This window comes from Cyprinus carpio, chromosome B7, assembly GCF_018340385.1.
Source record: "Cyprinus carpio isolate SPL01 chromosome B7, ASM1834038v1, whole genome shotgun sequence".
In the NCBI taxonomy this organism is placed as follows: domain Eukaryota; kingdom Metazoa; phylum Chordata; class Actinopteri; order Cypriniformes; family Cyprinidae; genus Cyprinus; species Cyprinus carpio.
Window position 1 is genome coordinate 7,960,331 of NC_056603.1, and position 26,074 is coordinate 7,986,404.

The 26,074-nt window shown below is 37.2% G+C and overlaps 1 protein-coding gene across 1 annotated transcript in view; it reads right to left on the minus strand.

Moving 5' to 3' along the window:
• Window positions 1-26,074, minus strand: part of dnah2 (dynein, axonemal, heavy chain 2) — a 138,879-nt gene that overhangs the window by 95,308 nt on the left and 17,497 nt on the right. The window contains 11 exon segments of the mRNA XM_042727001.1: window positions 846-1,038; window positions 1,402-1,549; window positions 4,173-4,361; window positions 4,556-4,795; window positions 9,830-9,986; window positions 11,286-11,432; window positions 11,969-12,183; window positions 15,449-15,631; window positions 16,373-16,502; window positions 18,081-18,283; window positions 18,905-18,992. Of these exon segments, the coding sequence (XP_042582935.1) occupies window positions 846-1,038; window positions 1,402-1,549; window positions 4,173-4,361; window positions 4,556-4,795; window positions 9,830-9,986; window positions 11,286-11,432; window positions 11,969-12,183; window positions 15,449-15,631; window positions 16,373-16,502; window positions 18,081-18,283; window positions 18,905-18,992 (1,893 nt within the window).

Here is a 26,074-nt window from a genome sequence, read left to right on the forward strand (position 1 = left end):
GCACATTTTAAAAGACAATGATTTTAATTATTATTAATGGCCACTAAATTACTTTTGTTTAAATTGATCTGTAAGATAATGATAATGTTTTTTTTTTTTGCTCACTCATAATGGTTGCCCTATTAATAGCAATTTAATTTGTCATCTCAGTACAACATACCCACTGTAAATGAAATTAGTTTTTCAAGAAAAAAAAAAACAGTGTTCAGCATCATTTGATTTTGTGAGTGAGTGTGAAGACAAAACAAGAAGTTACATTAACCATAGCCATTTAAAATAAAATGTGCCTGTGCATGCATTAACAGATGTGGAAAAAACTTCAGATAATAACAGGGGCGGCAGGCATAACACACAAGTGTCCTCCCAGCATGCACAAGGTCATTAATGCACAATCACACACAAAGTCTCTGTCTCACTGCACACACTCACTTTCTGATCCACACACACACTCATCTATTGTTGACATGATAACGATTTGGCAAGTGCAGATCAAATCTATAGGGGAGAGATGTTGACCCTGCCCTCAGGACTGGCACCTCTGTGCTACAGACACGTCAATAGTCTGAAAGGCCATCACATCATTTCTCATGTTACCTCAAACACACCCCTTTAGTGTGCCATCACGACTCATGCATTTTAAATCTCATAAGAAATACATGTATGATGGTGAGAGAAACATGGTGAATCCTTTAGTGGATTTATTCACTAAAGAAACTTTTATTTTACTAGTAGCACTGCAAATAACACATAAGCTCACAAATCTTCCTAGCGCATAGTTTTTAGACCATTTAGACCCTGCTTTTACAACCTTAAAAACTACAAGACAATGAAGGAAAGTTACAGACCTGGCTATGTCAGCGTCAAAGGAGGTTACTGTAGGGTTGAGCCGCTGGTAGCGCTGTATAAAGCCGTCTTTTTCGATTTCCCAGATCTCTCTGTGTTTGTCCCAGGTCTTCAGGTAGGTCTGCAGGTAAGATGCATTAGTCACCATTCCTGCAGCTATGGCTGCCTGGATCTTACAGATCTCTTCATCTTGCTCTGAAACAGAAAAGGAGTAAAGCATTGTTGACGCCAAACAACTGCTGATTACTTTAAGCAATAGCCAAATGATGATGTGAATGGATTTTTTTTTTACCCCAAAAATGAAATTCTCATCATAAATTAGTCACCCATGTGTCATTCACTTCCTTCTTTCAGTGGAATACAAAAGAAGGATTTTGAATAAAGAGAGTGGATCCATACAATTGTTCATAATTTCTCCTTTTGTGTCCCACAGAAGGAAGTTATATGAGTTTGGAATGACAGGAAGGTGAGGAAACAGGAATAAAAAGAGGGCATACATGACAAATGTATACATGACATATCCCCCAATATGGCGAATGAGATGGAGAGAGGGTGTACCGATGATGCTTTGGATAGGTTTTCGTTGTGAGTGCTGGCGGGTCAGCAGGTCTGGTAGACGTTTGAACCCTGACATGGTCTTGATGAGCTGAGAGCTAATGCTGTTCACTAAGTGGGCCAGTTTCTGGAGAGAAGGGGAGAAATCCACCTGGACAAACAAACACAAACACATACAGTGGAAAATCTGGAGAGAAGGGGAGTAATGTGGATGGAAAAAAAACAAATGATAATAACAATTTCATGGTATTAATTTTGTGATTTATTTATAGCTCAGAAGTTTGGGGTCAGTATGTTTTGTTAATACTTTTATTCAGCAAGGATGCATTAAATTGATAGTAAAGACATTTTGCAACAGAGTAATGTTACAAATGATTTCTATGAGCATGTTTACATGCACACCAGTAAGCTGATAACTCACAAATATCAGCTTATTAAAATAACCAGTTTTCCCCTTTTACATGCACATCAGTAACCTGACAATGCAAGTAAGCTGCGTTAACATGACTTCATTAATAGATCAGGTTATTTCCCTGTAGTGACATCAAAATATAAACATTAGCGTATCTGACTCAGAGTATTCCATACATTTGTCAGTTGTGATGTTAAATTAAGCTTGCAACATTTAACTTGTTAGCTCGTATATTATCCCCTCATGCAGTTATAAACGCAGCATTGTGACTGAACCACTTCTACTTCTGCTGCACGAGATGAGAAAACATTTTTATCATTTTCTGAGTCATGAAAAAGTCTGCTTTTGTGATATATTTCCTTCTTTCTTTACTGCAAGACATTTGCTCAGTCTAGATGCACTTAAATCTGCACTAATGATGCGTTCCTGATGCGTACCACACATGCGCACGTCAATAAGCTGACAGAAAGTGGGTTATTGCGGTTACATGCTGTGTGAAATCAAAGTAAGAGGCAAAAAACTACCTGTTGCAACCTTTTTATGCTTACGCCGTTTATGACCTTACTCCAATAGAAGAAAACGGCGTTTACGCGACCAAGTGCGTTTTCGGCTTATTAAGCATAATCGGCTTATAAACGTGCATGTAAACGCGCTGTATGTTGAAAATAAATACTGTGTTGTTTTTACTTTCAAAGAATATATATATTCAAAGCACCATAATAAAATGTTTCTTGGTCACCAAATCAGCATAAGCATATAATTTCTGAAGGATCATCTACCAATGCAGACTGGATTAATGGTTGCTGAAAATTCAGCGAAGCCAACACAGGAATTAATTACATTTTTAAAAAATATTATTAAAGTAATTTTGAATTGTAAATATTTATTGTTTTTACTAAATTTTGAACAAATAAACCTTTCTAATAAACTTTTAGTGTATTTTTCCTTTTAAAGTGAACACATTAACACACAGCTTTAAGGAAAAATAACTTAACTGAACTGAAAAGGAATTATTCAGAAAATCATTTACAAAAAATGCAACTAACCAAATGATATGTTAATGAGGACTGCATCACTTTTCATGTTGATAGCCCAAAAATGTTTTGAATGTTCTCAGGTGAAGTTTCATCACAAAAGTATGTTAATATTACCACTCTGACTCTATTAATGTAGGAAAGATTTCAAATATGGAATCATGAATCTTTATTTGACCCTCTAACTTTTTCACTCACTATTCTAATTATATTAAAAAAAAAAAAATTTAACTACCTTTCTAATCTTTTTTATCCTATCTATTTTCTTTTCATTTATTATACAATTATAAAAAAAAGACCTCTACACTAGCTTGCTCTATTCTTTTTCTATTCTATCTGTTTTCTTTTTATTTATTATATTATATTATTTAAAAGCTCTTGCTACGTATAATGTGTTTAGGCTAACTGAGACTTGTTATAGCACTTATATATCATTGCTCTTTTGTTGTTTTTGATTGCTTCCATTGTCCTCATTTGTAAGTCGCTTTGGATAAAAGCGTCTGCTAAATGACTAAATGTAAATGTAATTAATCAATTTTTATTTTTATTCCTGAAATATAACAGAATCTTGATCTTGCTAGCTTGCCCAGTGTCTTGTGGTTTCTGAGACCGTTCATAATTGTCACTGTGAGAGCTGGAAAAGGTGTGTTGCAGCAACTATTGTACCAGCGTGAATTCGGTTGTCAATCAGCCTGACGGATATTCGTTTCGCTCTTGGTGTGAACTGACCATTCATCAATGATTTGTTTTGCTTATTCGTTTTGCATTCAGTGTGAAAGGGCCTTTAATGGTGTGTCCTGAGCTAGCATTAATGCATTTCCCTTCCCTCTGGCACTTAAGAGCGCTTTGCCTGAGGCAGTCTGTCTCCACAGACCAATGCAACCACTGTCCCTAAAATACACTCAATTAAGTCGCACTAACGTTTCTGCTTTTTCTTTCTCACTGTGTTTAGCTGACTAAGCATCATGGGACATTACTCATAGGCCTTAGTGCAAATCTACCTCTGTAGAGCCTAGCAGTAGAGCAGAGTGCTGGATAACGCAGCAGTGCTGCCACAGCTGAGATTTATAGAGGATGTAGTGTTCTGAATGCCCTCTGCTTGATGTATGATAGTGTCTTTATGCTGTATGTAAAACACATGGCCAGCAGCTCTCCGTGACCAACACAATGATTCCCACTGACACAGTTTTTGTATTTATACTTTTTGCCTTGAAATCACAGAGGGTATGTTTGTGATGTCTAAATGTGAGCTAAGGGTCATCTCGTCACGTAAGTTATCAATAGCCACTGCATTTTAGATTTGACAAATAGAGTCTGTCTGTGTGTACCTGAGCAGGAGATCGAAGAGTCTGTTGTGTCAGTACCACCTCTACTCTGAATAAGGGGTTTGGGGATGTCTTGCCATCTCCATTGATGGCTTTAGAGAGCTCCTGTAGAGAGCGCTTTATATTCACACGAAACGCCTCCTCAACCATTCGGTCCATCTTCTCCATGTATGACACCCAATGCTGTTGCACCTGAAAACACACACAAATATGGAAGTCAATGGGAACTCCTTACCATGACAACCTCAAGCTACTTTGGGTGGTGCATTGTGCTGATTTTACACCAACAACTCTCCTTAAACAAGGTAAATCATTAAATTAGAATCTCAAAAAGTTCATTGCTTTAGTAGAAAAGATCCCAAAACACAACAAACAGACAGTCCAACCTCTGGGCCATCTAGGTGGAAGATCCCGTAGACTCTGGACATGATTTTGATGATGTCCTGGTGAGCATTCTGCAGTCGGAGCAGCTGGCTATGCTGATGACTCTGCTGATCCTCCTGGAACTCCAGGTCTCCATAGACCATCTTGCCATCCACACGCACCAAAAGCAGCTCACTGATATGCTCGCAGAGTTTAGAAGCAGCTAAGCTAGCTGCCTTATACTCATCCACCATTAACTGCACCTGTGGGAGAGTAGAGAGATCAAAATCAGAGAAAGCAGAAAAACAAAGATAGAGTGCAAATGTTAATCTCAAAACACACAGCTTAGTAAACTGTAAGATTTGATCATTTTCTTTATAGCAGTTTTGTACACAAAGCTTCTCTACACAGCAATTCAGCAGCAAGCTTGTCTCAACATCAAACACTATGTTCCTGGATCGTTTACATTAGCAAATGTTCTAATGCATATTGCGGACAAAATTGCCAGGCATAACCTATTCTTGACATTGTTGCGCTATTATTTAAAATGAGCTTCCACTTTACTAGTCTTTCGGCGTTCCAAAGCCTCTAAGCTACTGTAAAACAATACTTTAGCATTTACATATGGGAATACATGTTTTACCCGTAGTGAGGAGCAACACACAATTAGTTTAGACTAAATGCTCTGAGAAGAGTTATAGTACAAAGCAACCATTAAAAGCTCAGGTGCTCCTCCATTAGGCTGTCCCATTTAATGACCAAATTAATGAGGAAAATTAATTGTATTGCATTGCATAGCAAAAAAAAAAAAAAAGAGGAAAAGAAAAAAACAGAATGACAGAGAGTTGTACAAATATGAGTGGTACTTGCCAATGCAGAACTTACCAACACAATGCTAGTGGGTAAGTATGCACCAAAACTAAACAAAAAAAAAAGAGATAGAAACAAACAAAAAGAGCTAAAACAAAACCAATACAAACCAAAACTGAAAACTAAAAACTAAACAAAAACAACAGAACAAAACACAAACAAACAAAAACTGTAAAATAAAAAACTGAAAACTAAAAACTAAACAAAAAGCAAAAAAAAAAGAAAAGGAAAAGAAAAGAAAAGCATAAAAGCAAAAACAAACCAAAAAAATTAGCGTGAGAGGAATGTGGTGGGAGAAGATGGAAAACACATTCAAACAGAGCAGCAGAGGTTTTCCAGCAGGATTTTCCAGCTCGTGTCTCCCTCTCTCTCACTGTTCTACAGAAATAGAGCATCTGATTTCAACCTACCCTGTGCTTAAAATTAAAGGAGGCAGTTTTTATCCACAAAGCATCAATCTTTCGAATCCAACAGCACTCTATTCAATCTGTGGAGGGCAGCTATACTGAGACGTTTCTGAGAGTTTTCACAGAGCTTCTCAGGAGCATCTTACATGCCGCATAATCTCACTCTTCCTTCCAGCTCTGGATCCAGCTCGTCTCATGACTTTTTCATGGGATGAAACGTGTCACATGAAATAAGCCTCAAAGGGGAAGATTACTCTACGTGCAGGAGTGTGTAGAATGTATACTTGCATTTCTAAGTGTGTGTGGGTGTGTGTAAGCTCAGATGTGTCGTGTTCTCCACACTTCTCCATTACCACTGAAGCTGTTGCCAGCTCTGTTTTGGGCTCGAAGGATGTCTGACATTGACTCTGACGTGAACCTGATCTCCACCCCCCCACCAGCTCTCTCCAGCAAGTGAGAGAGAACCGGGCACAGTGGCGGCACGAACGAGGCTGCCTGCCTTTTATTGTGAATGCTGGGGCTGTTTATACTGAGAAATGCCTGTGTGGCCTTTATTAAAGTAGATGGGGCATTCTGCTTGCATGCCTTTGTGTATGTGTGTGTGCATGTGCGTCTTTACCACATGGCTAAAGGGCACTGCCAGTGCTTTAATATCATATTGCCTTGTACAATGTAGGAGTGATGGACAGCCAGCAGTGGAAGTGAATAGATTTCACAATTGCTCTCCACTGAGTCGCACTTCCATTCTCAGTAAAGCCTGCTGCCTTATTCTTGCATTACAAAAGCAATATCGGCCAGCAAAAAGGACACGGCTGTATCAGAACAAAACAAGAGCAAAGTCTTCTATTCCTGAATAACCGTAGCTTGGGTACAAAATTAACTTTTTTTTTTCTTGCTACACCTGCCAATAGTGGGTGACTTGAGAAAGTTTACTAGCCATAAATATTTCTTACCTGCCATGAAGATCTATTCTGCACTAGATTTTATTGAAAAATACACTACTGTTTAAAAAGAGAGAAAAGAAAAGAAATGAATACTCTTATTCTGCAGAGATGCATTTAAATGATCAATAGTGAAAGTAAAGACTTACATTGTTTCCTAAAAATGACTACTTCACATAAATGCTTTAAAAGTTTCTATTCATCGAAGAATCCTAAAAAAGAATGTATCACGGTTTCTACGGTTTTCTTAGAAAGAGTCTAAGTGTCTTCTTTCAAAAACTTTACAGACCCCAAACACTTGAATGATAGTTTAAATGGGATAAAATGTGATTTATATAGTTGATTTCATGCTTCGTATTTTCTTTTGAATGTCTTCCTAACAAAGTGCCAGCCAACGGTTATATTTATTTGTCAAAGCCAGCCCTTCTTCTCACAGTCCAAACCCTAACCTGTTGGTCTAACTCCCAACATGGGAAAAAAGTTCTAAACTCCTTAAAACTAACTACAACTCAATTCCAAAATTCTTGTCTACACTCAGTGTAAAAGTTGTAAACATCTGTCATCCACTATAGAGGTCTCCATTATAAGCTATTAAACAGCAAGCTTATATTTGGTCTTCCTGGTCTTTTTCTGGCACCTGCCAGAAATCTGACCTCTAGTTCTAGGGCAGCATTTGCTGTCTGTTACAGAGCTCAAATCTCAGACCACATCTTAAACCTGTGGTACTCACAAAACTCTGTGTGTATGAAGGACTAAACCTGCAGAAATTAAAAATAAGTAAATTAATATATAGATAAATAAATAAATAAATAAATGTAATAAAAGGAAAATAAATAAATGATTTCTTTTATGTTTTTATTTCACATTTATTTTTATTCTTTTTAACTTTTATTTACTTATACTTTCATTCATATTTATATTTAATTTATTTATTTTTAAATGTATTTATTCATGCATTTATTTATTATATGTATTTATTTATTCCCACATGTATTTATTTCCAGATTTATTTATTTATTTTTACTTTTCCGTGTGCAAAATGGAAATGATGGAGGCGGTCCTTGTGGAGTGCCGGTGAATCATTGGTTGAAAGCTCACAAGCAGAAGCATCAGATGAAACTAATAATAGTGATTGGAGTTTGGCATTTGGATGTGCCAGATCAGCTGAAGAGATCCAATATATTTTCACAGATTTACATTATTATTTCTAATTATTTTATAGCGACTTAATTCAGTTACTTATCCTCATAGTTACATCATTAAGCCCGGAACCATCAATATCGTCAATGAGTTTGTAGGTTGATGACGCTACTAGACCATAGACTGTAAAAAAAAAAAAACAGTACTAGACACACTCGGTGGAGGTTCCTAAGGCTTGTCTTCATTGTGTAATCACAGAGAAAAGACTCCCAAAAGCATTGTGAGCATAAGTTTATCATAAAACCAGTTGCACTAAATGTCTCTACAGTCTACTCAGGCTCACAGTGCTTTTTGGAAACGCGACCCACTGACATAAAGTGGGTTTTGCGCTAGACGCTCGATATTCGCAAGTTTAGAGACCATCTCTAAAGTTACATATGACATCGGTATATGCATTAGATATTTAATATTTATAAAATAAACTCAAATCATATGTAAATATTACTGAATATACCTGACTCGAAGATGAACACTTTATAGTTGGTTTTGTGACTGTAAGCTATTCTCTTAAAATGCTATTGGAATTAGAAACGTGTATACTAATGTCGTATTTAACTTTAGAGATGGTCCCTGAATTTGCAAGTACTGAGTGTCTAACATCAAGCCAACTTAATGCCAGTGGGTTGCGTTTCCAAAAAGCACTGTGAGCGTTGAGTAGACCGTAGAGACCTTATGTATAACTGCTTTACGATAAACTTATGCTCACAATGCTTTTGGGAGTGAAGATTTTCTCTGTGATTACAAAATGAACACATGCCGTTGAAACCTCCACCGAGTGTGTCTAGAAGCGTCATCAACTCAGACCATTGACGATGTTGATGGATCCAGGCTTGATGATGTAACTATGAGAATAAGTAACTGAATTCAGTTGCTATTAAATAATTTAACATAATAAATTTGAATCTGTAAAAATATATTGGATCTCTCTAGTTGATCTGGCACATTCCACTCACAAACTCCGATCTCTACTATTAGTTTAATCTGATGCTTCTGCGTGAGCTCTCAACCAATGATTCACCGGCGCTCCACAAGGACCGTCTCCATCATTTCCATGTTGCACACGGAAAAGTAAAAATAAATAAATGAATAAATAAATCTGGAAATAAATACATGCTGTCCATCAGCTTTTTTTGATAGGTTGGGTATTAAGGTCTCAGTGATTTCACTTTATGTATTGAAAAATGCATTTCTATGGAGGGGAAACACACACAGACACTCATTTACATACACTGCAAGAATTATTTCCATTATTTCCATTCAGTAACAGCAAGTGAGCAATTAATTGTTGCTGTCATCATTTAACTTCATGAAGTGTATGCAGGCATATCAATCAAATGGAGTGCAACAGAGAAAATATTCTATGTAAATAATCTTTTTTGCAACTTTATATTTAAAACATTTTTGCATCAATGTATAGCAAACAATATAGTCAAAATAAACACGTGAATGATCGCAAAAAATTTCATTGTATTAATGGATTATCAAAATAGTTTAGTTATAGCCCTAAATTAGAATGACCAGAAATGCCCATTATTAATAAGTCAAGCAAATTCAGCATTTCTGGGATGCCTTGAAACTAGATGTCTATAATTCTCTTCAATTTTTGGACTCGGGAGGTTTCTCTGCTGTCCACATCAGGCTTCATGCCTAGCTAGCTGTCCACCAGGTTTACCAGACAGACCATGCTGGCTGACCAGCTTCACCAGCTATGTTTTTCTAGTGGCAATGCACTAGACCAGCACTGAAATTCATATTGCTCTGATCAGGGCAAATCTAGAAAATTTCCGTCTGCCTGAGGAACACAAGCTTTTCACTCTACCATCTGTTTGGCCACAGCTTTCTGTTGTGTGTATTTGTGTGTGTGTCAGAAACTACTGACCTTGTTGGCGTGCACTCTGCAGTCACTGATAAAGACGCTGGCTGTTCCTTTTGTGGACCAGTGCAGTTTTGACAGGCCTGGCTGGATTTTCCGATCCAGGAACCGAATTCTCTCAGAAAAGAGACCCAGCTCATCTGCATTTAGAGCCTTAATGATTCTAATTGGGAGTGAACACAAACATATAAGGTTAAGTTCACTGTTGTTTTTTTTCCTCATTTTCATTTTTTCATTTTCAGGCATTGACAAGTTTCTTTCACAGTATTTTTCAAAAACAAGCAAGGCCATTTTAAAAGCATAACAGAACAAGAGGGTGGTAAAAATGGATTAACAAGTCTTAGTGGATGTGCTTTGCCATTTGGGGCAAGTGGCCTGTTTAGCTTGTGTTGGGTTTAAGTGTTTGTTTCCAGCTGGCTTGTGTAGAATGCATTAAATGTGGTAACAATACTGACAAAGATGACTCACTCTGTCCCTTTGAGCGTTACAATGAGTCCTCCAGTCTGAAGAGCGTGTGTGTGTGTACGCTTATGTGAGAGAGGAGGAGGTTATTATTCACTACAGAATGAGGGACATAAGTGTGAATTGTTTTATTCAGTGGAAGTATGTGTGTGTGTGTGTGTTTGTGTGTGTGTGTGTGTGTGTGTGTGTGTGTGTGTGTGTGTGTGTGTGTGTGTGTGTGTGTGAGTGTGTGTGTTTGTGTGTGTGTGTGTGTTTTTTTTTTTGTGCGTTTAATTCAAGTGCTTTTCTCCAGATTGGATATGCTAAAGTCTTGAATGGAGATGTGTATATTGAGGCAGATGTAATGTAAATACTCAGTTTGCAAGTGTGTGTAGGCCGAAGAGGTGAAGAATAATATCAATGCATATTAAAGATGTGAAGTTACCTGACAAGTACACTGTTTAAATATGTATGTGACTTTTTTGTACTTTTTTGTACTTATGAAAAGAAAGTTCACAAATAAATTACATCTAACTTTTTAGTTTAGTTCTCAATTTATACATATGAAAAAAAAAGTTTTATCAACTTAATACAAACATAAGATATAATAGAACAGAATATACATAAAATTCAAATGTAAATGTCTGGAAGGAACAGAGTTATGATGTGGCACTTTCCATAAAGTACAAAACTGGGACAGAATTTTGTTTTTTTTTTGCTTTTAAAACAGTGAAAGGAGGTGCATAACCATGAGAGAATGTTCGTTTTAATTATTTTACATAATGTTTGCAAATACAACACAAAATTTATTATGTTATTTTCAAGCAATAAACACTAAATATATAACACCTAAATTGATATAATATTAAATAAAATAATAAAATAAAATAAAAACTTGGTTTTTGTGGAAAATACCCTTTTCATTATTATTATTATTATTATTAAAAAAGAATGTTTTATGAAGAATAAACATGTACTGTATGGGACGTCCGAAAAGTCCATCTCTGTCAGCCATACCAACCTGTTATAGTCTCTAACAACTAGGAGGACATTCTCTCTCAGGTTGTGGAGTTCCTCTCTGCGCTGATACACCTCTGTGACATAGTGAGGGATCTCGAAGAGCAGTCGGTCCCAGTAATGAATCTCATTAAACATCTTCAACAGGTTCCTGAACACATAAACAGAGTTATACATTCAAAGTCTGTGTATTTGTGCTCACGCTAGAATATTCAGCATGTATAAAACATCTTCAGTAATGGTCATTTATTATGACTACAGAGCATAAAAGATTTAAGATCAGCACAACCACAAATAATTTAATTATTTGAAAGGGTTTGAATGGGTTGCAAGGACATAATAATTAACGGCATTCAAAATTTATTCAACTAACAGAATATTCAATGTAGCATAGGATATAATCCATTGCGATCAATTGGATTAATATTTTTAATATTTAATATAATTTATTTCCCTCAGCAGATAAAGTGAGAAGTGGATGTTCTATGATATTTGCATACTGTCCTCAACATTAAAGCTAAAAAGGTTTTTTTTAACAGCGTGCAGTGCACTGAATCTTGTGCCATAAAACTATGGACAAAAACATCCCTGGTCAGTAACATAGGCATGTCTAATTATACTGACAACCACAGTGAGCACAGAGGTACTGGAGGGTCTGTATGCATGTGTGATTGTGTAATCACATACTTGTTAAAGTTGATGTCCAGCGGGCCTGTCTTCCCTTTACAGCGGATCATGAGTGGCTGGTTGAGACTGCTGAGACACTCTCTGTTCAGACTCTGACTCCAGTCTGTGAAGATCCTCCTCACCTTCTCATCCAGAGTCTGACACAGCTTAGCATAATTCACATGCACCTCCTCTCCACTGCTGACGTGTGGCAGGAAATGAGCACGCCGGAGAACCTAGACGACAATGTGCAAAAAATACACACAAACAGATGGGAAGAGCTCAGAGAGAATGCAGTGAACACACATCTCATCACTTACAAACAAACAGCGTCTTGAAATCTTACTGACTCACACATGCAAGGTCACAAACAATCAAAACAACTGTCAGAGCACAGCTAAGCTAAAAAAACCAAGAGTAAACATAAAAACAAATGAAGGCTTAACTTCGCTCATGTTAGGAATGTTTCAGGCTATGCAGTAACTATGTAAACATTTTACAATGTCTAATCAGACCATCATTAAGCTCTGGTTTCTGTCTCCCTTTTGTTTCTCTGTGGGCCTTTTTGGGATCAATTGTGGGGAAATGCAACATAATCATATCTGTGTCCAATTAAAGCTTACGTCTGCTCTTAATTGCCTTCTTAAAGAAAGCGGAAAATGAATTTAAACACAATGAAGAAGGCGATGTGCTTTGTAAGCAAACTGAAGAATGAGAGAAAGATGAGAAGCAAAAGAGAGAAAGCAAGAGAGAGAAATAAAGAGGAAGGGTGAGTGAAATGGAAAGTGACAAAAAGAATGAGAGAGCGAGTATGTAGCGGCACAGCTGGCTTTAATAGCATTAGGGCCTGTGTGACTGGATCCTGGCTGGGCTCCAGGGCCTCTGCTGGGGCCCCTCACTGGCCTCTGATACAAGGCTCTGAGCTCAACACAGAGAAAAGCTCATCAATGGAGTTAAGCTATCCTGTGACACCTTCCAAATTTACCCTGATGGAAGTTTTGGGTTGGAATCTGATTCATTTGTCCATAAAACCCAACAGAGTTCACCTACTGTACAAAGGGGGAGAAAAAAATGGTACGGCCTACGGGTACAGATTGGACTGATTAGTCGCTATGTGGTCTCCTAATGCAGTGTTTCCCAACCTGGGTGCCATCTGTCGAGAGCAGGGGTGTCATGTAAAAAATCCTTTTTAAGATTTTTAAATTGCTAAAATGTTCTATTGTATAATATCCATTTCTGATGTCGCCAACAATTAGATATGCACTGAAATTAGTTCACCGCTCAGGTTTCACTTTCACGTGGTGTGACGCTCTGCATATTATCCCGTTCCATGCATGTGCGCTCAGTTGCTCATGACCCATGTGAGCACTCCTTGGCTCCACTCATATATCGTTCATGCTCATCGGAACAGTAAAATCCATTCAAAAATCGAGCCGACAGGAAACATTGATGCAGTACAGTATTGTTTCTGTGCTGTGCTGTAACATGATGTGGTATATGGGCAACTCTGGTAATGCTGCCCTCTCATTTATTGATCTGCTAACAGCTATGTTATGCTCACGTGTTCTGATAATAATAGCTTTCTGGGATAAAAAAACATTATTTGCTTATAATTGGTAAAATAAAAAAACTAAATTTCTCAATAGCCCTACTGTTAGGCCTACCTGAAAAACTAAAAAGCTATTTATTTCATTTGTATCATTATTATTTTTTGTGCTATCATTAGTAATTTGTTTATTTGTTGTTATTTTATTACTGACTGCTTACTTGTCAGTTTTTATTCAATTCAAAGTTTGAAATCAAGCTATCTTGTGCTCAAAAATACAATAAGTGAGCAAAAATATGTGAGATAGCAACTTATAATGGTATTTAAACAAGGTCTACATATAAATAAAAGCCTACATGAAAGTCTGTCATATAAATTGGTCTCTTCATAAGAAATTGGCCTACTGATTGCCACCATTGATGGACAAAAACAATAATATAAAAAATATCTGTATTACAGTATATTCTGCAGATCTTCCCTGTTGAACCGAATATCTATACTTTCCGATGTATAATATCGAAGTTAGAAATTCAAATATTGCGACAAAATTTATTTTGTAGGGTGCCACAAATTTGTTTAAATTTCCAAAGGGTGCCGCGACTAAAATAAAGTTTGGGAAACAGTGTCCTAACTTACATCCAGTTGGTGCATCTTTCAGGAACCTGTGATGCTTTGATTTGACTGTGGATATTTTTTACACAACATACTCACATAACATCAGTTTGATGTTAGTATGTTTGACATATTATGAAAGGGAAACTGGGAAATCTGGGTGAAATGGTTCTGATTCAGCAATTGCATTTATTTGGTATCTTTGAAGAAGCCCATTTTATTACACTGATCTCAAAAATCCTAAAAAAAGGATTAGTTCACTCCAGAACTAAAATTTTCTGATAATTTCCTCACCTCCATGTAATCCAAGATAAAGAAATTAAGGTTTCTGAGGAAAACATTCCGGAATTTTTCTCTATATAGTGGACTTTAATGGGGACAAACAGGTTGAAGGACAAAATTGTAGTTTCAGTGCAGCTTCAAAAGGTTCTACACGATCCCAGCCAAGGAATAAAGGTCTTGTCTTTATCTATACTTTTTAACCACAAATGCTTGTCTTGCACTAGCTCTGCGATGTGCGTTCCCCGACTTCACGCATTGCGTAGTCAAGTTGGAAAGGTCACACGTGATGTAGGCAGAAGTATCATCCCAGTGTTTACAAGTGTGGACTTGTGTTTGTATCAGTTTATTGCTTAAAATGGTCTGTTTGTGTGTGTATCCTGGATATTTAAATCTTTTGAAACCTAAAAGATTTATTCCACTAGAAAAAATCGTTCCCTTGGAATTATAAGGTTCTATCTGCATTCAGAGTAGTTTTGAGATATTGAGCTTCAAAGTTTTTGTGTTCCATTTGACTGTGCAGATAGAACCTTATTGTTTTTTAAATAAAAAGTCCCATAATGTACTCAACATTAAAAAAAATTCTAGCACATAATGTAAATACGTTGACACAGAATAAGAATATGTGAATAACTAAATTTTGACAAAAATATCAGATAGAACATTATAATTTCAAGGGGATGAAATGTGACTTTCCAACGGTATTACATAATGCGTGAAGTCATGGACGCACATCGCAGAGCTTGTGCAAGACCAGCACTTGTGGTATATACTTTTTATTTTTATGAAAATGGCCGTTTTGCTAGATAATACCCTTATTTCCTCGTCAGGGATCGGGTAGAGCACTTTAAAACTGTACTTTAAAACTGTACTGAATTCACCAGTACAGAAAACACTAGCAGTATTTTTGCATTGTCGGAATTTCATTAAAATCAATGTGTACTGGTGCTGGATAAAAAAAAAAATGCAACCAGTTCTGAATCAAAAGAGTTCTTAATTCACAACCCTGATCTTATAGATTTTTTTTTTTTTTAATGTTAACCTCTCTTTAATGTTAATATCACCTCCATGGGTCTTTCTATCCGTGATCGGAGTGCTCGGGTCCAATGCCCCTGTCCTGCGTGTTGAGGCATCTGAGCAGGAGTGAGCGATGACAGCCTGCACATCACCAAATTAATATCACTCAGCTCAGCACTAAGCAATGCGTATACATCCACCGTCTTTCTGTCAATGGTCCGCTTGATTGCCTAAGAAAGATATAAAAGAGAAACACTCAGGAAATATGGTCAATTGTGGTAAAATTACTGTAATACACAGCCTCTTATGGCTTGCCTCTTTATGTGAATGAAAACTCTCAGAAACCACAACCTAACAAATTACTGCTATGATCGTTGTTAACTAGTTGTCTTTATAATGTTCACTAATGCATTGTTATTCTATAAATTATTTATTTGATTTGATTTTTATATTAAATGACATTTTATATTTTATTTTAGTTTGTTTCACCTTCACTTGCACCTTTTTGTTTTTGACTTTTTATTATTCATTGTAATGCTTTAGCTATAATGCATGTAAAATAGTCTAGTCAATGTAGCACTTTGAAATTTGAAATTGAAAAGCTGAATGACAGAATGAAAGGAAGAAGGAGGAACAAAAAAACTGAATAAGACTGAAGGGGAAGGCAAAAGCCAGGAGAGATGACGGTGATTAACGAGGTAAACACATCTTAATGACAACAACTAAAGAGACTGGTGACACAGGTGAGAGAGCAGTGGGCTTATATGTGTGCGTGAGGTCCTGCTACTGACCTCCTGAGTAAATGAGAGCGAAAAGGAAGTGACATCAGAAGTCTGTGTGTGGTCTGTTCTGCTGGAGCCATTTGTATTCACTGTATTTGCTAAGAAGAGTAGCAGTCTGACAGTGTGCAAGGTTTTAAAGGAGGTGATAAAGTGTGTGTGAATTGAAGACTAAGTGTGTGTGAGAAAGACCTCTCGTCCAGACAGGTGCTGAAACACGTCAAGCAGCTGTACTCCTTCCTCCACACAGTTCACAGTCTCGAAGGTCGAAGTGATCAAATTCTGCATCATCACCTCCAGATCTTTCACTTTACCACGGAACCTAAAAACACAAATGGACACATGGATAAACAAGAGGCACAAAACAACAAAGAAGTGGGCAGAGCTGTACAGCACATCCCAAACACAAATCAGTGCCCTCTATTCAAAGGCAGAGTCCAGCACACACACACTCTCGGACATAAATGGAGGCTGGTATTGATTTGGGTGCTCTCAATATGCTGAGACACTATGAAACACCTGCCCCAGACACAAGCACAGCTGTTTGTCTTGGCAACAACATCCTAACCCCATGACCCGCCTCGGCCCCAATCCATCATGGCCATCAGATGCACACGCTCACTCACACACTGCTCGCTTTCCCAAGGTCCATCAGTGCCTGGAGCGGGGTACGAGGGGATAATGGTCTCTGGAGGCTGATGGACAGCCCAGGTTCCGTCACACAGACGGTCATTATGGTATTCAGATAAGCAGCCAAACTGCCTGCTGTCACAAACAGTTGTGAATGACAATAGGGGCACGCTGAGCTCAGACAGAAAGGCAAAGTGATCTTCTCCCCGCTGCACATACATTTAGGTAGAATATTCATGAAAAATATCTATATGATCCGAATATGCGGGTCATTATATGCATATTTATGAAGAAATGCTAATACGAGATGTATGGAAATTCCCAACAGGCCAGCAGGCCAATGAGCAGTCGAGATTGACAAACATTTATAAATATACATGAGAACCAGAAGGACTGACTGCCTCATAGACAGGCTGGCAGAAAGACAGACACACAGTTTGATGCATTTTGCGTCACTACACAACAAAACTAGATAGCTCCCATTATAGTCAATAGAGCCGTCTACAGTGCAAGAGCCAGATTTGGCACCTTCATTTTACAAACACCACAGCAGCTCAAGATTATTTTTCCTATCCATATGAAGATCAATTTAATATATATTTTTAAAATCATTAAACAATAATCTGGCGTTAGTCTTTTTTGTTTTTAATGAAAGAAATTAAGAAACTTTTATTAAGAAAGGACACATTAAAAAGTTCAAAAGGCAAAGTAAAGATTTGTACATATTTTAAAATGAATGCTCTTCCTTTGGACTTAAATTACATTTTAAAAAATATTTAAAAGGAAAAGGTTTATTTCATTTTTTTTATAATATTTCACAATATTATTTCTTACTGTATTTTGATTAAATAAATGCAGCCTTGGTGAGGATAAATTACTTCTTTCAAACCTTTGAATGTATGTTTTGCATTTAATATTACTTAAATTGTTATATTTATATATTCAATTATTACATTATAAAATGATGTTTTCCTAAAAATGCATACAATATTTTTATACCAATGGCTCATTTGTTAAAAATGTAAGTAAAGTTTTATTATTAATGGAATGCATTTTCGATTTAATCTTGAAGTCTAACCTAAAGCTCACAGCTGACTGGTCTCTGGTTAGTGAACATTCAGAGGTGATGTGCAGCTGCCAGCAAATGCAACACTGCTCGCTTCCAGTGTAGGCATATGGACAAAATGTAGCTCCTCGAACAATCAAAGCCAGCTATTTCACAGTACCTCTCTTTTCTCTGTGCCCTGATCAATTTACAAACACACTGCACCTGCTGTAGTCCTCATGCCAAGAGGGATTTCTGACATCCAGGATGTCCTTAACAGAGTGCAGGATTTGCAGGCTGTTGTTAAAGGTTGCCTCTATGTACAGCAGTCTCTGTGTGACCTCTGACCCCTGACGTCCAGCAAAGCATGGCAACGGCACTCGCTCACCCTCTTCCCAGCGAGCAAACTTCTGCTGACACTCACACACCTGAAACAGAGAGAATGTGTTAGAGAAACAAACTTATGCAATTTTTTTTAATTGGAATGTATTTTAGATAAAAAAAATTTAAGAATCAATTTTCAAAAATTAAAATAGAACAGATATTCAATATACTGTTTTCTATTTTACAGTAAGTAAGTATGTATGAATTTATTTATTGAAAAAAAATAATTATATAAAATTGAATGATAGTATGTAGATAATTAGATTATCTTTGACCTCCTATGCTTGATATACAACAATTTCTGAAGGCTAAGCATCTCTTCTCACTAACCATTTGTTGAAAGAGAAAAAGATTTTCAAGACCTATTTGTGGAAAGTACCAATAGTATGAGGAACTAGTAGGAGCACACAGCAAAAATGTGCATGAATAATTATAAAAACGACAAGTGATATAAAAAACAGCTCTCAGCAAGGACAGGAGTCCTGGGAAATACGAAAAATGAAAGCAATAAAGACACACAGAGATGTGAATTATTGAGAAATCTGAGAGGATATTCTCCAGGTGTTTTCTTGAGAAAGTAGGGTGTAAAAAATTCTGCATGCATTTGGAAAATGTACAGTTTGTGAATGTGTGTTTGTTTGCATCATTTTGTAGTATTTGCTTACCTCTATTAGATCTTTGCATCTCCGCACAAAGGAATCCACCAGAGCAAATATGGTAATCTGGTCAAGCGACCACCCTTGGGAGGAGTATCTAAAAAAACAAAGATAAAGAGTTGAAGAAAAATAGAAAGTGTGAAGTTCATACATCTTCATCCTCATTTTTGTTTCTACAGAGAACGGAAAGGAAAGCAGAGAAAAATGGAGAAGTCTGCTATGTCACTAACTCCCTTGCTAAAGGTTTTCACATTTCACATGCCGCACGAGCAAAACAAAACAATGGCAGTGGCTGGCTGCCATCCAGAGCAGCAAGGGATCAGGTCAGAAATGATCTGTCATAGGCATGATTGCATCCGCCAAAGTTCCATATCAGCCGGCCTGGCGTTCCTCAGATTGCTTTTCACACCTCATTCTTCTACTGATGGAAAGCTAATCCTCACCGCCGCTCACAGACAAACACCTTTAGTGGGGCAGAGAGGAAGCCAGGGTCACAGGCAGGGGAAAAGAGAGGGAGCGCAAGAGAGATATATAGAAAAAGGGTAAGACTTCAGCGGGATGACTCTGTTACCAGATAAGCATGATAGTACATGTAAATTGAATGATTTAGTCAAAGGGAGAGACCAAATCCATGGTCTTGTTCTGAGTGATTGCTATCTTGGAACTAGGAACTCGGTCAGACTGGTCCTCATATGAAACCAGACTCCTTAACTGGCCGTTTCTGTCCTTCTTTCTTGGTTTCCTCACAGTTCAAAGCTGCTGTCAAGATACAATGGGACATTGATCATTTAGAATGATCCGCTTGCTGGGTTTTGGGTTTTTTTTTGATTTGTTTTAATTATTTGAGGCTGTATGGGGTTGTAATGTATGGGGTGATAATTTCTAGCCAGATCAGTTCTAGGAAGGTCTCCACGCATAAAACAAAAATTCTCTTTTCATCTTTCATACTACTTTGATTTATGCAAAGAATTTTTTTTATTTATTTATTATTAAAAAGAAAAATAACAGCCACCTGGAGCAACGACTAAATTACGATTTTCGCCTTGCTCGGAGATCATAGTCGCCAGAGCGGAGGATGAGGGCTTAAATTGAAATGCGGCCAAAGCTTTAATGACTGAGATTCAAAAACACATTGAAATGACGGTGAGCCGCGCACCAGCAATCAGTTCTCCTGAATCATTTACAGGACCGCCTGGCACGAGCATCTCCACTTCCGCTTTTAAATCCTTAATCATCAGTTAGCCCATGTTATTTCTGAAGGAACTGAGCTGCGCCATGCTGCTCAGTTCACTGCGAAACACTTAATATCGCCATGAATTGTGGTCAGTTTGACAGCTATGCCCTTTAACCACGGGGATAAACAGCCAATATGAATGTTTTGGCATGTGAAAAAGCGTAAATCCGTCCAATTGGTGTCTAATTAAAGAGGGGCTTATACGGGGAGTAATAATGCTCCAGTAAACGGCTGTCATGCAAAAGAAAGGAAGGAAGCGGGCCGGGGGAGAACAACTTTTATACAACTAAAAGAGGGATTGGGAGGAAGGATAATAGACAAAAAGAGATGAACACGGGATGTTTTGGAAAAAGAGAGAGAGAGAGAGAGAGACCGAGTAAGTGATTCTGAGAGAGACATGATCCAGTGGTGTAGGTCTCAAAGAAGGTCGTCATTGGGCCCAGAGTGATGAATGCACTGTCTAAACACACAGGAGGACACAGAGGTGAATGTCAGACATAGGCAGTAACACAGATTACAGACGATAAGCTATCTTTATGTTTATTCTCTTACACGCTCTCTGGCTCCAGGGTCACATCCCTTTGAACGAGTTACTGCATACCATGAACCATGATAAAACGCTATTACAACATCCAGCAAGGTTAGAGATGTTGATTTAAACAGAGTCTTAGAGAGAATGGATCAGATGGAAAATAAATGAGTCAAATCAGTGAAATGCAAACAACTCACTGCATTTTCACATAAACAGACAAAATATTAATTAAAATGAGTGTTTACAACAAGTCTCCTCCATTATTGGTCCTAACCAGACAATACAGAAGGGAGATGGGGGACAACTGTGTTAGGGGCAGTTTAAATTAAATTTAATAAGATTCTCTCTCAGTCCGAGGGGAAAAAAATATTGATTTGGAAGTTACATAAAAATATTTTCATATGTCCAATATTTTTCTACTTCTGTCTGAATTTTTTATGCCTATGAATTCAAAGTAACACCCATTTTATCTTTAAGTTGTTAGGTTAAAAGTGAACATGAATGAAAACACTCTCACTGGTAGCTGTCATAAAAGATTTCATCATAGCTGTGATTTCAGTGGGAATTTTCACATAAGGAAATGCTATAAAATCAAAAGTGTATGGTGAAATTGAGAATTTGATATGTTAAAATGAAATATGTAATGAACATCTAGTGTTAAAGTTAACAGTCTTACACACACATACACACACACACACACACACACACACACACACACACACATACACACACACACACACAATGTCACAAAATGGCAAAGCAGTAAATCGGTGTGACTCATTGAACAGTTAAATAGTTCTGTTCTGTGCATTTAAACTCATGCACACAAACATAATCTGCATATCTTTCTTTCAAAACATGACTCCCTGAACAGTTAGTGGTAGTGGTACCATGGCAATGTTTCCAACCATGACAGATATTTTCTGAGGTCATCTGTGTTTCAGAAGGTCTGAAAGGATTTAATCTCAATCATTATACAGAAGAATAACCAGGCTGACCACAAGGGTTACGATTCATTCAGGAACAGGGTGCCCTACTCCTTACTGAGCAACCTTTAAAGGTATTGTGAGGAAAATCTGACATGATTGGCTTATAATTCAATAAATAAGAATTCAATAAAAAAAAAAGAATTAAAAGAGGGAGTTAAGGGAAAAGAAAGTGGTGGAGAGAAAGAGCACTTGAATGAAAGGATAAAGGCAAAGAGAAGTCAATGAAAGAGTTTGATATTTTATTGATTTTATTACTATTTCATTCAATTTCTCAGTTTTGTTTCCTTTCAGTATCAACTTTCTCATCAGTAAAAATGTTGGGCAGGGACTAGTATTGCATCCAAAACATAGCCTTCAATGTTTGATGTCTTTGATCTTAGTATTTTGGCAAATCTGAGCACACAGTTGTGATACTGTTGAGATCTGTTCTGAAATTTGGAAAAATGTAACATTAGTTCTTGAGGAAGACTCCATTTGCTTTCCATTAAATCTCATTATTGTTCAGGAACATCACTTGAGATATTATAGAGATGCCATTTGTGGTTTTCTTTCATATGAGAGTGAAAGTGAAAAAAGAGGTGGAGAAGAAAGTGTTCAAGGCAAAAAAAACAAAACAAAAAAAAGAGATTGAATGATAAAGTGAGTGAAAAAGAAAAAAAAAAAAAAAAAAGGGAGAGGGAGAGGCCAGAGGACAGAGGATAAAGGGCATGCTGCAGCTAACACCACATTAATCATGTCTCAACACACACATTTATAAACACACACATGCACCATGAGGTTGAGCAAACCAGCTTAAGCGATCCCTACTTATACATATGATGCCAGTAAAATAGCTCTGGAGAAAAACACAGGTGACCTTTGATTCATGGCTGTCCAGACTGATAGAGTTGACGCCTGGCTTTGATCAATCATTTCTCTGAAAGTATCTGACGTGATGTGAGCTGCAACAGTGCCAATGACACTTGCTAATTTTCTGCTTCTCCAGTCTGTACAAAGAACAACACAATGATGGCAAAATACGATAAAGGGCATTTGCTTGCTGTTTATTACTAATACACATGACCACGAGTCTCCAAGACGTCGACCCAGAGCTGAACTCTGAAGACATCTGCGAGTGTGTGCATAATGGTCTTCCTCCTCAAACTGAAAATAATAAAAGGGCTTTCTTTGCTTAACACCAAACCTCAAGCATCTGGATCCAGCTTTAACATTGGCCATTTATAACGCTGTCTGCTTTACACAGGGCATTCACTCTCGCACTCAATACATCGTAAAGCAGGGACAATCAAATCCTACCTCGGAGGCCTGCCGTGCCTTAAGTTTTTAGTTGCAGCGCTGTATTGAATTTACTAGTGCAGCAATCGATTCACTTCAAGTGCTGCCATCAGCCCAGGCCGCAGGAGTGCAGGCTATTATTGCTGCAGCTGGCAGGCCATTAATGGTACTGCAACAACAAATAGCTCATTATAGCAATACTAGCATGCTCTTCTGTAATGATTCTATTCACAAGTTCTAAAACGTATAGGATTCCTGATGCTCTAGTGCATTCGGTAAACATAGTATCTTCACTGAAAAAAAAAAAAAAAAAAAAACTATAGATCTTATGTCTGAAGTAGGATTTTTTTCTCTCCCAAATATCAATATACTAAATAACAGACTCTATAGAACAGAAGCACAAATCTGAGTATACCATTTTGATGAATACCCTGGACGTCCGTGCTGCCTCTATCAAATAAAACATCAGATCCACGAGAAAGAAACCATAATTAACCCTAAGGGAAGGTAGGACTGAATTAAGGTAGGCCTGTTTGAACTTTTAAATGGTAAATCGTGACAGAAGAGCTGCACTGAGATGCATACTTGTGTTCCTTAAAGTTGATAGCACTTAGGAATAGTGAGTAAACAAAGATATTCAGTAATTCTGCAATTTTCTGGTACATCTGGTAGTTAGTTATTCAACATTATTTACTGCATCTATAGTAAGAATCCTTGTACAAAGTTGGTAAGAGAGGTGGAACACTGTATTCTTTGTGCTACCTGAACATTAGCTGTATTTTAGAGAATGGGGTCAGCTACTCGACTGAAGGATCGGAGATCTCTGTGTCTGTGGGGCAAAACAAACTCCTTGCTTTTATCACAACAAATGAAGCCAACAGTCATAAACAACCAGCAGGCCAACAACACTACAAATATGATACAATCCAAAAAAACTGCAGGGTTGGGGTAAAAGCGAGAGACCTTAGGGTGTAACCCACTAAGAACATTGTGTTGTGTTTGGCTGACCGCACATTTTTTCTACGAAATACCTCTGGAGCCCCTTGCTGTTTTTAAAAGCCACAACTGAATGGCTGTATCCTGTAGGGAAGACTTGCTTAGGAAATAAATGTTTCTTCTCTACAGAGTATCCCTCCCACTGAATCGGTTACATTCAGCTTCAACAGTACAGCATTTGCTACACTGTTAACATCTTTCAAAATCACAGCCACTATGAGTTCTGCCATAGTTTACGGCAGAATGCTACGCAGCAGATGCTGCATTCTGCTGGGACATGATGAAACAGTATTGCAAAGTTTCACCACACCTAAAGAAGAAGCGCAAACCTAAACCTAAGTGCAATAAAAAACTCCAGGAGATGACTCTGAGAGAGCTCCTTTCAAATGGATGCTGCAGTGTTCAGCCTCTGTCATTTGGCGGTAAGTTGCCATCACTTTGAAGAAGAAACTCTGTCATCCCACCGTAAAATGCTGTTCTTTTTAGCAGGAGGGATGCAATCACGGAACGGCTTTGACACTCTCATTTAGCAGCAGTATAATTTTCACTGCGAAAGGGAGAGAGTGTGAGCGCAAGAATTGTGTGGAGAAGCTGAGATGACTGGGTGGGTTAGGCAGAGCCAGTGATGGTGGAAATGACAGGGAGAGGGAGGGTCATAAAGCTGAAAGACAGAGAGGAGGGCAGGCAGTAAATAATATAGGCTTAAAGCATGCTCTCTATTAGCTGCTGTATAGAAAGGAAGGCCAGGTGCTGACTCAGACAGAAGAGAACTAGAAGAGAGCAAACATTTAGCTGACTATGAAACAGAAATTGGACTAGCAAAACAGAGGCTATGGTAACAGGATCTTTTTAAAGAAATAAATTATTACTCATATTCAGTTAGGATACATTAAACTGATAAAATACCACAAAAAAGACTGTTACATTGTTACAATATATAAAGAGTTCAAAAAAAACGATAAACGCCACTTTAAAATAAATAAATAACTGAGTGCCGTGCATTACTCTCTACATATAGCGCGCCTAAACATGTTTTGTCAAAAAAGCCTGTATTGTCCACTTTTAATGCATCACAAGTTCACGTTTTACTGCAGAAGCCTAAAAGTGCCATTGTTATTTGTGAACAGAAGCCGATAAGTCCATTTTAGCGAATCAGCGTGCTGTATTGTCAGGTCAGGTCACAAGGCTGAACCCCTGACATCTTCTTCAGGGTGTAAAAGGAAAACAAAAAAGCTGAAACTATTTCACGGTACCTTGCAAAAGCAGCATATTACAATGGTGAGGGAAAAGCTACTCCCTGTATTGCGTGTAATCACAACCGTACAGTCTATGATCATAACAACAACGTTTATCAGATGTCTACATTGTCATCTGAGGAGATTACAGAGATTAAACAAGTATTTCTGTGTAACTCTAAAACATGAAATGTGGAGTAATCTGATTTTGCTATAAAACATACTTTCAATGAACTTTAATATTTTAAGTTACCTGTATTTGTTTAAGTTATTATTAAATATATGTATATATATATATATATATATATTTCAAATGAATGTTGATCTTTTGAACTTTGTATTAATCAAAGAATCTTAAAAAAAATAATGTATCACGGTTTCCAAAAAATTATGAAGTATCACTGAAAATTGTTTTTAATATTGATATTATTAATAATAAGAAGAACTGATTCTTAATCACCATATCAGTAGCCTATTTTAAAATGATTTCTGAGGGATCATGTGATATTGAATACTGGAACAATAGCTGCTTAAAAATTTGCTTTGCCATCACGTGAATAAATTCCATTTTATAAAATATTAAACGGAAAACAGTTCTTTTAAAGTATAATTTCACATTTTTTACGGTATTTTTTATCACATAAATGCAGCCTTGGTGAGAATAAGAGATTTCTTTTAAAAACATTAAATTAGCTATCAAATTTGTAAATCATATTTTGTAAATACATTCATTCTGAGGCAAATTTATCTCCATATAAGTAGTATTAGTAATGCAGTTAACCATAGAAACCGTAGAAATGCTAAAGGTAAAAAAAAAAAAAGAAAGAATAGTAATGGTCATATTTAGTAGTGCTAGTAATGCAGAGAAACATACTATCAGTTATAAAAGTTACAATATTATTAGCAGAAGTGGTAATT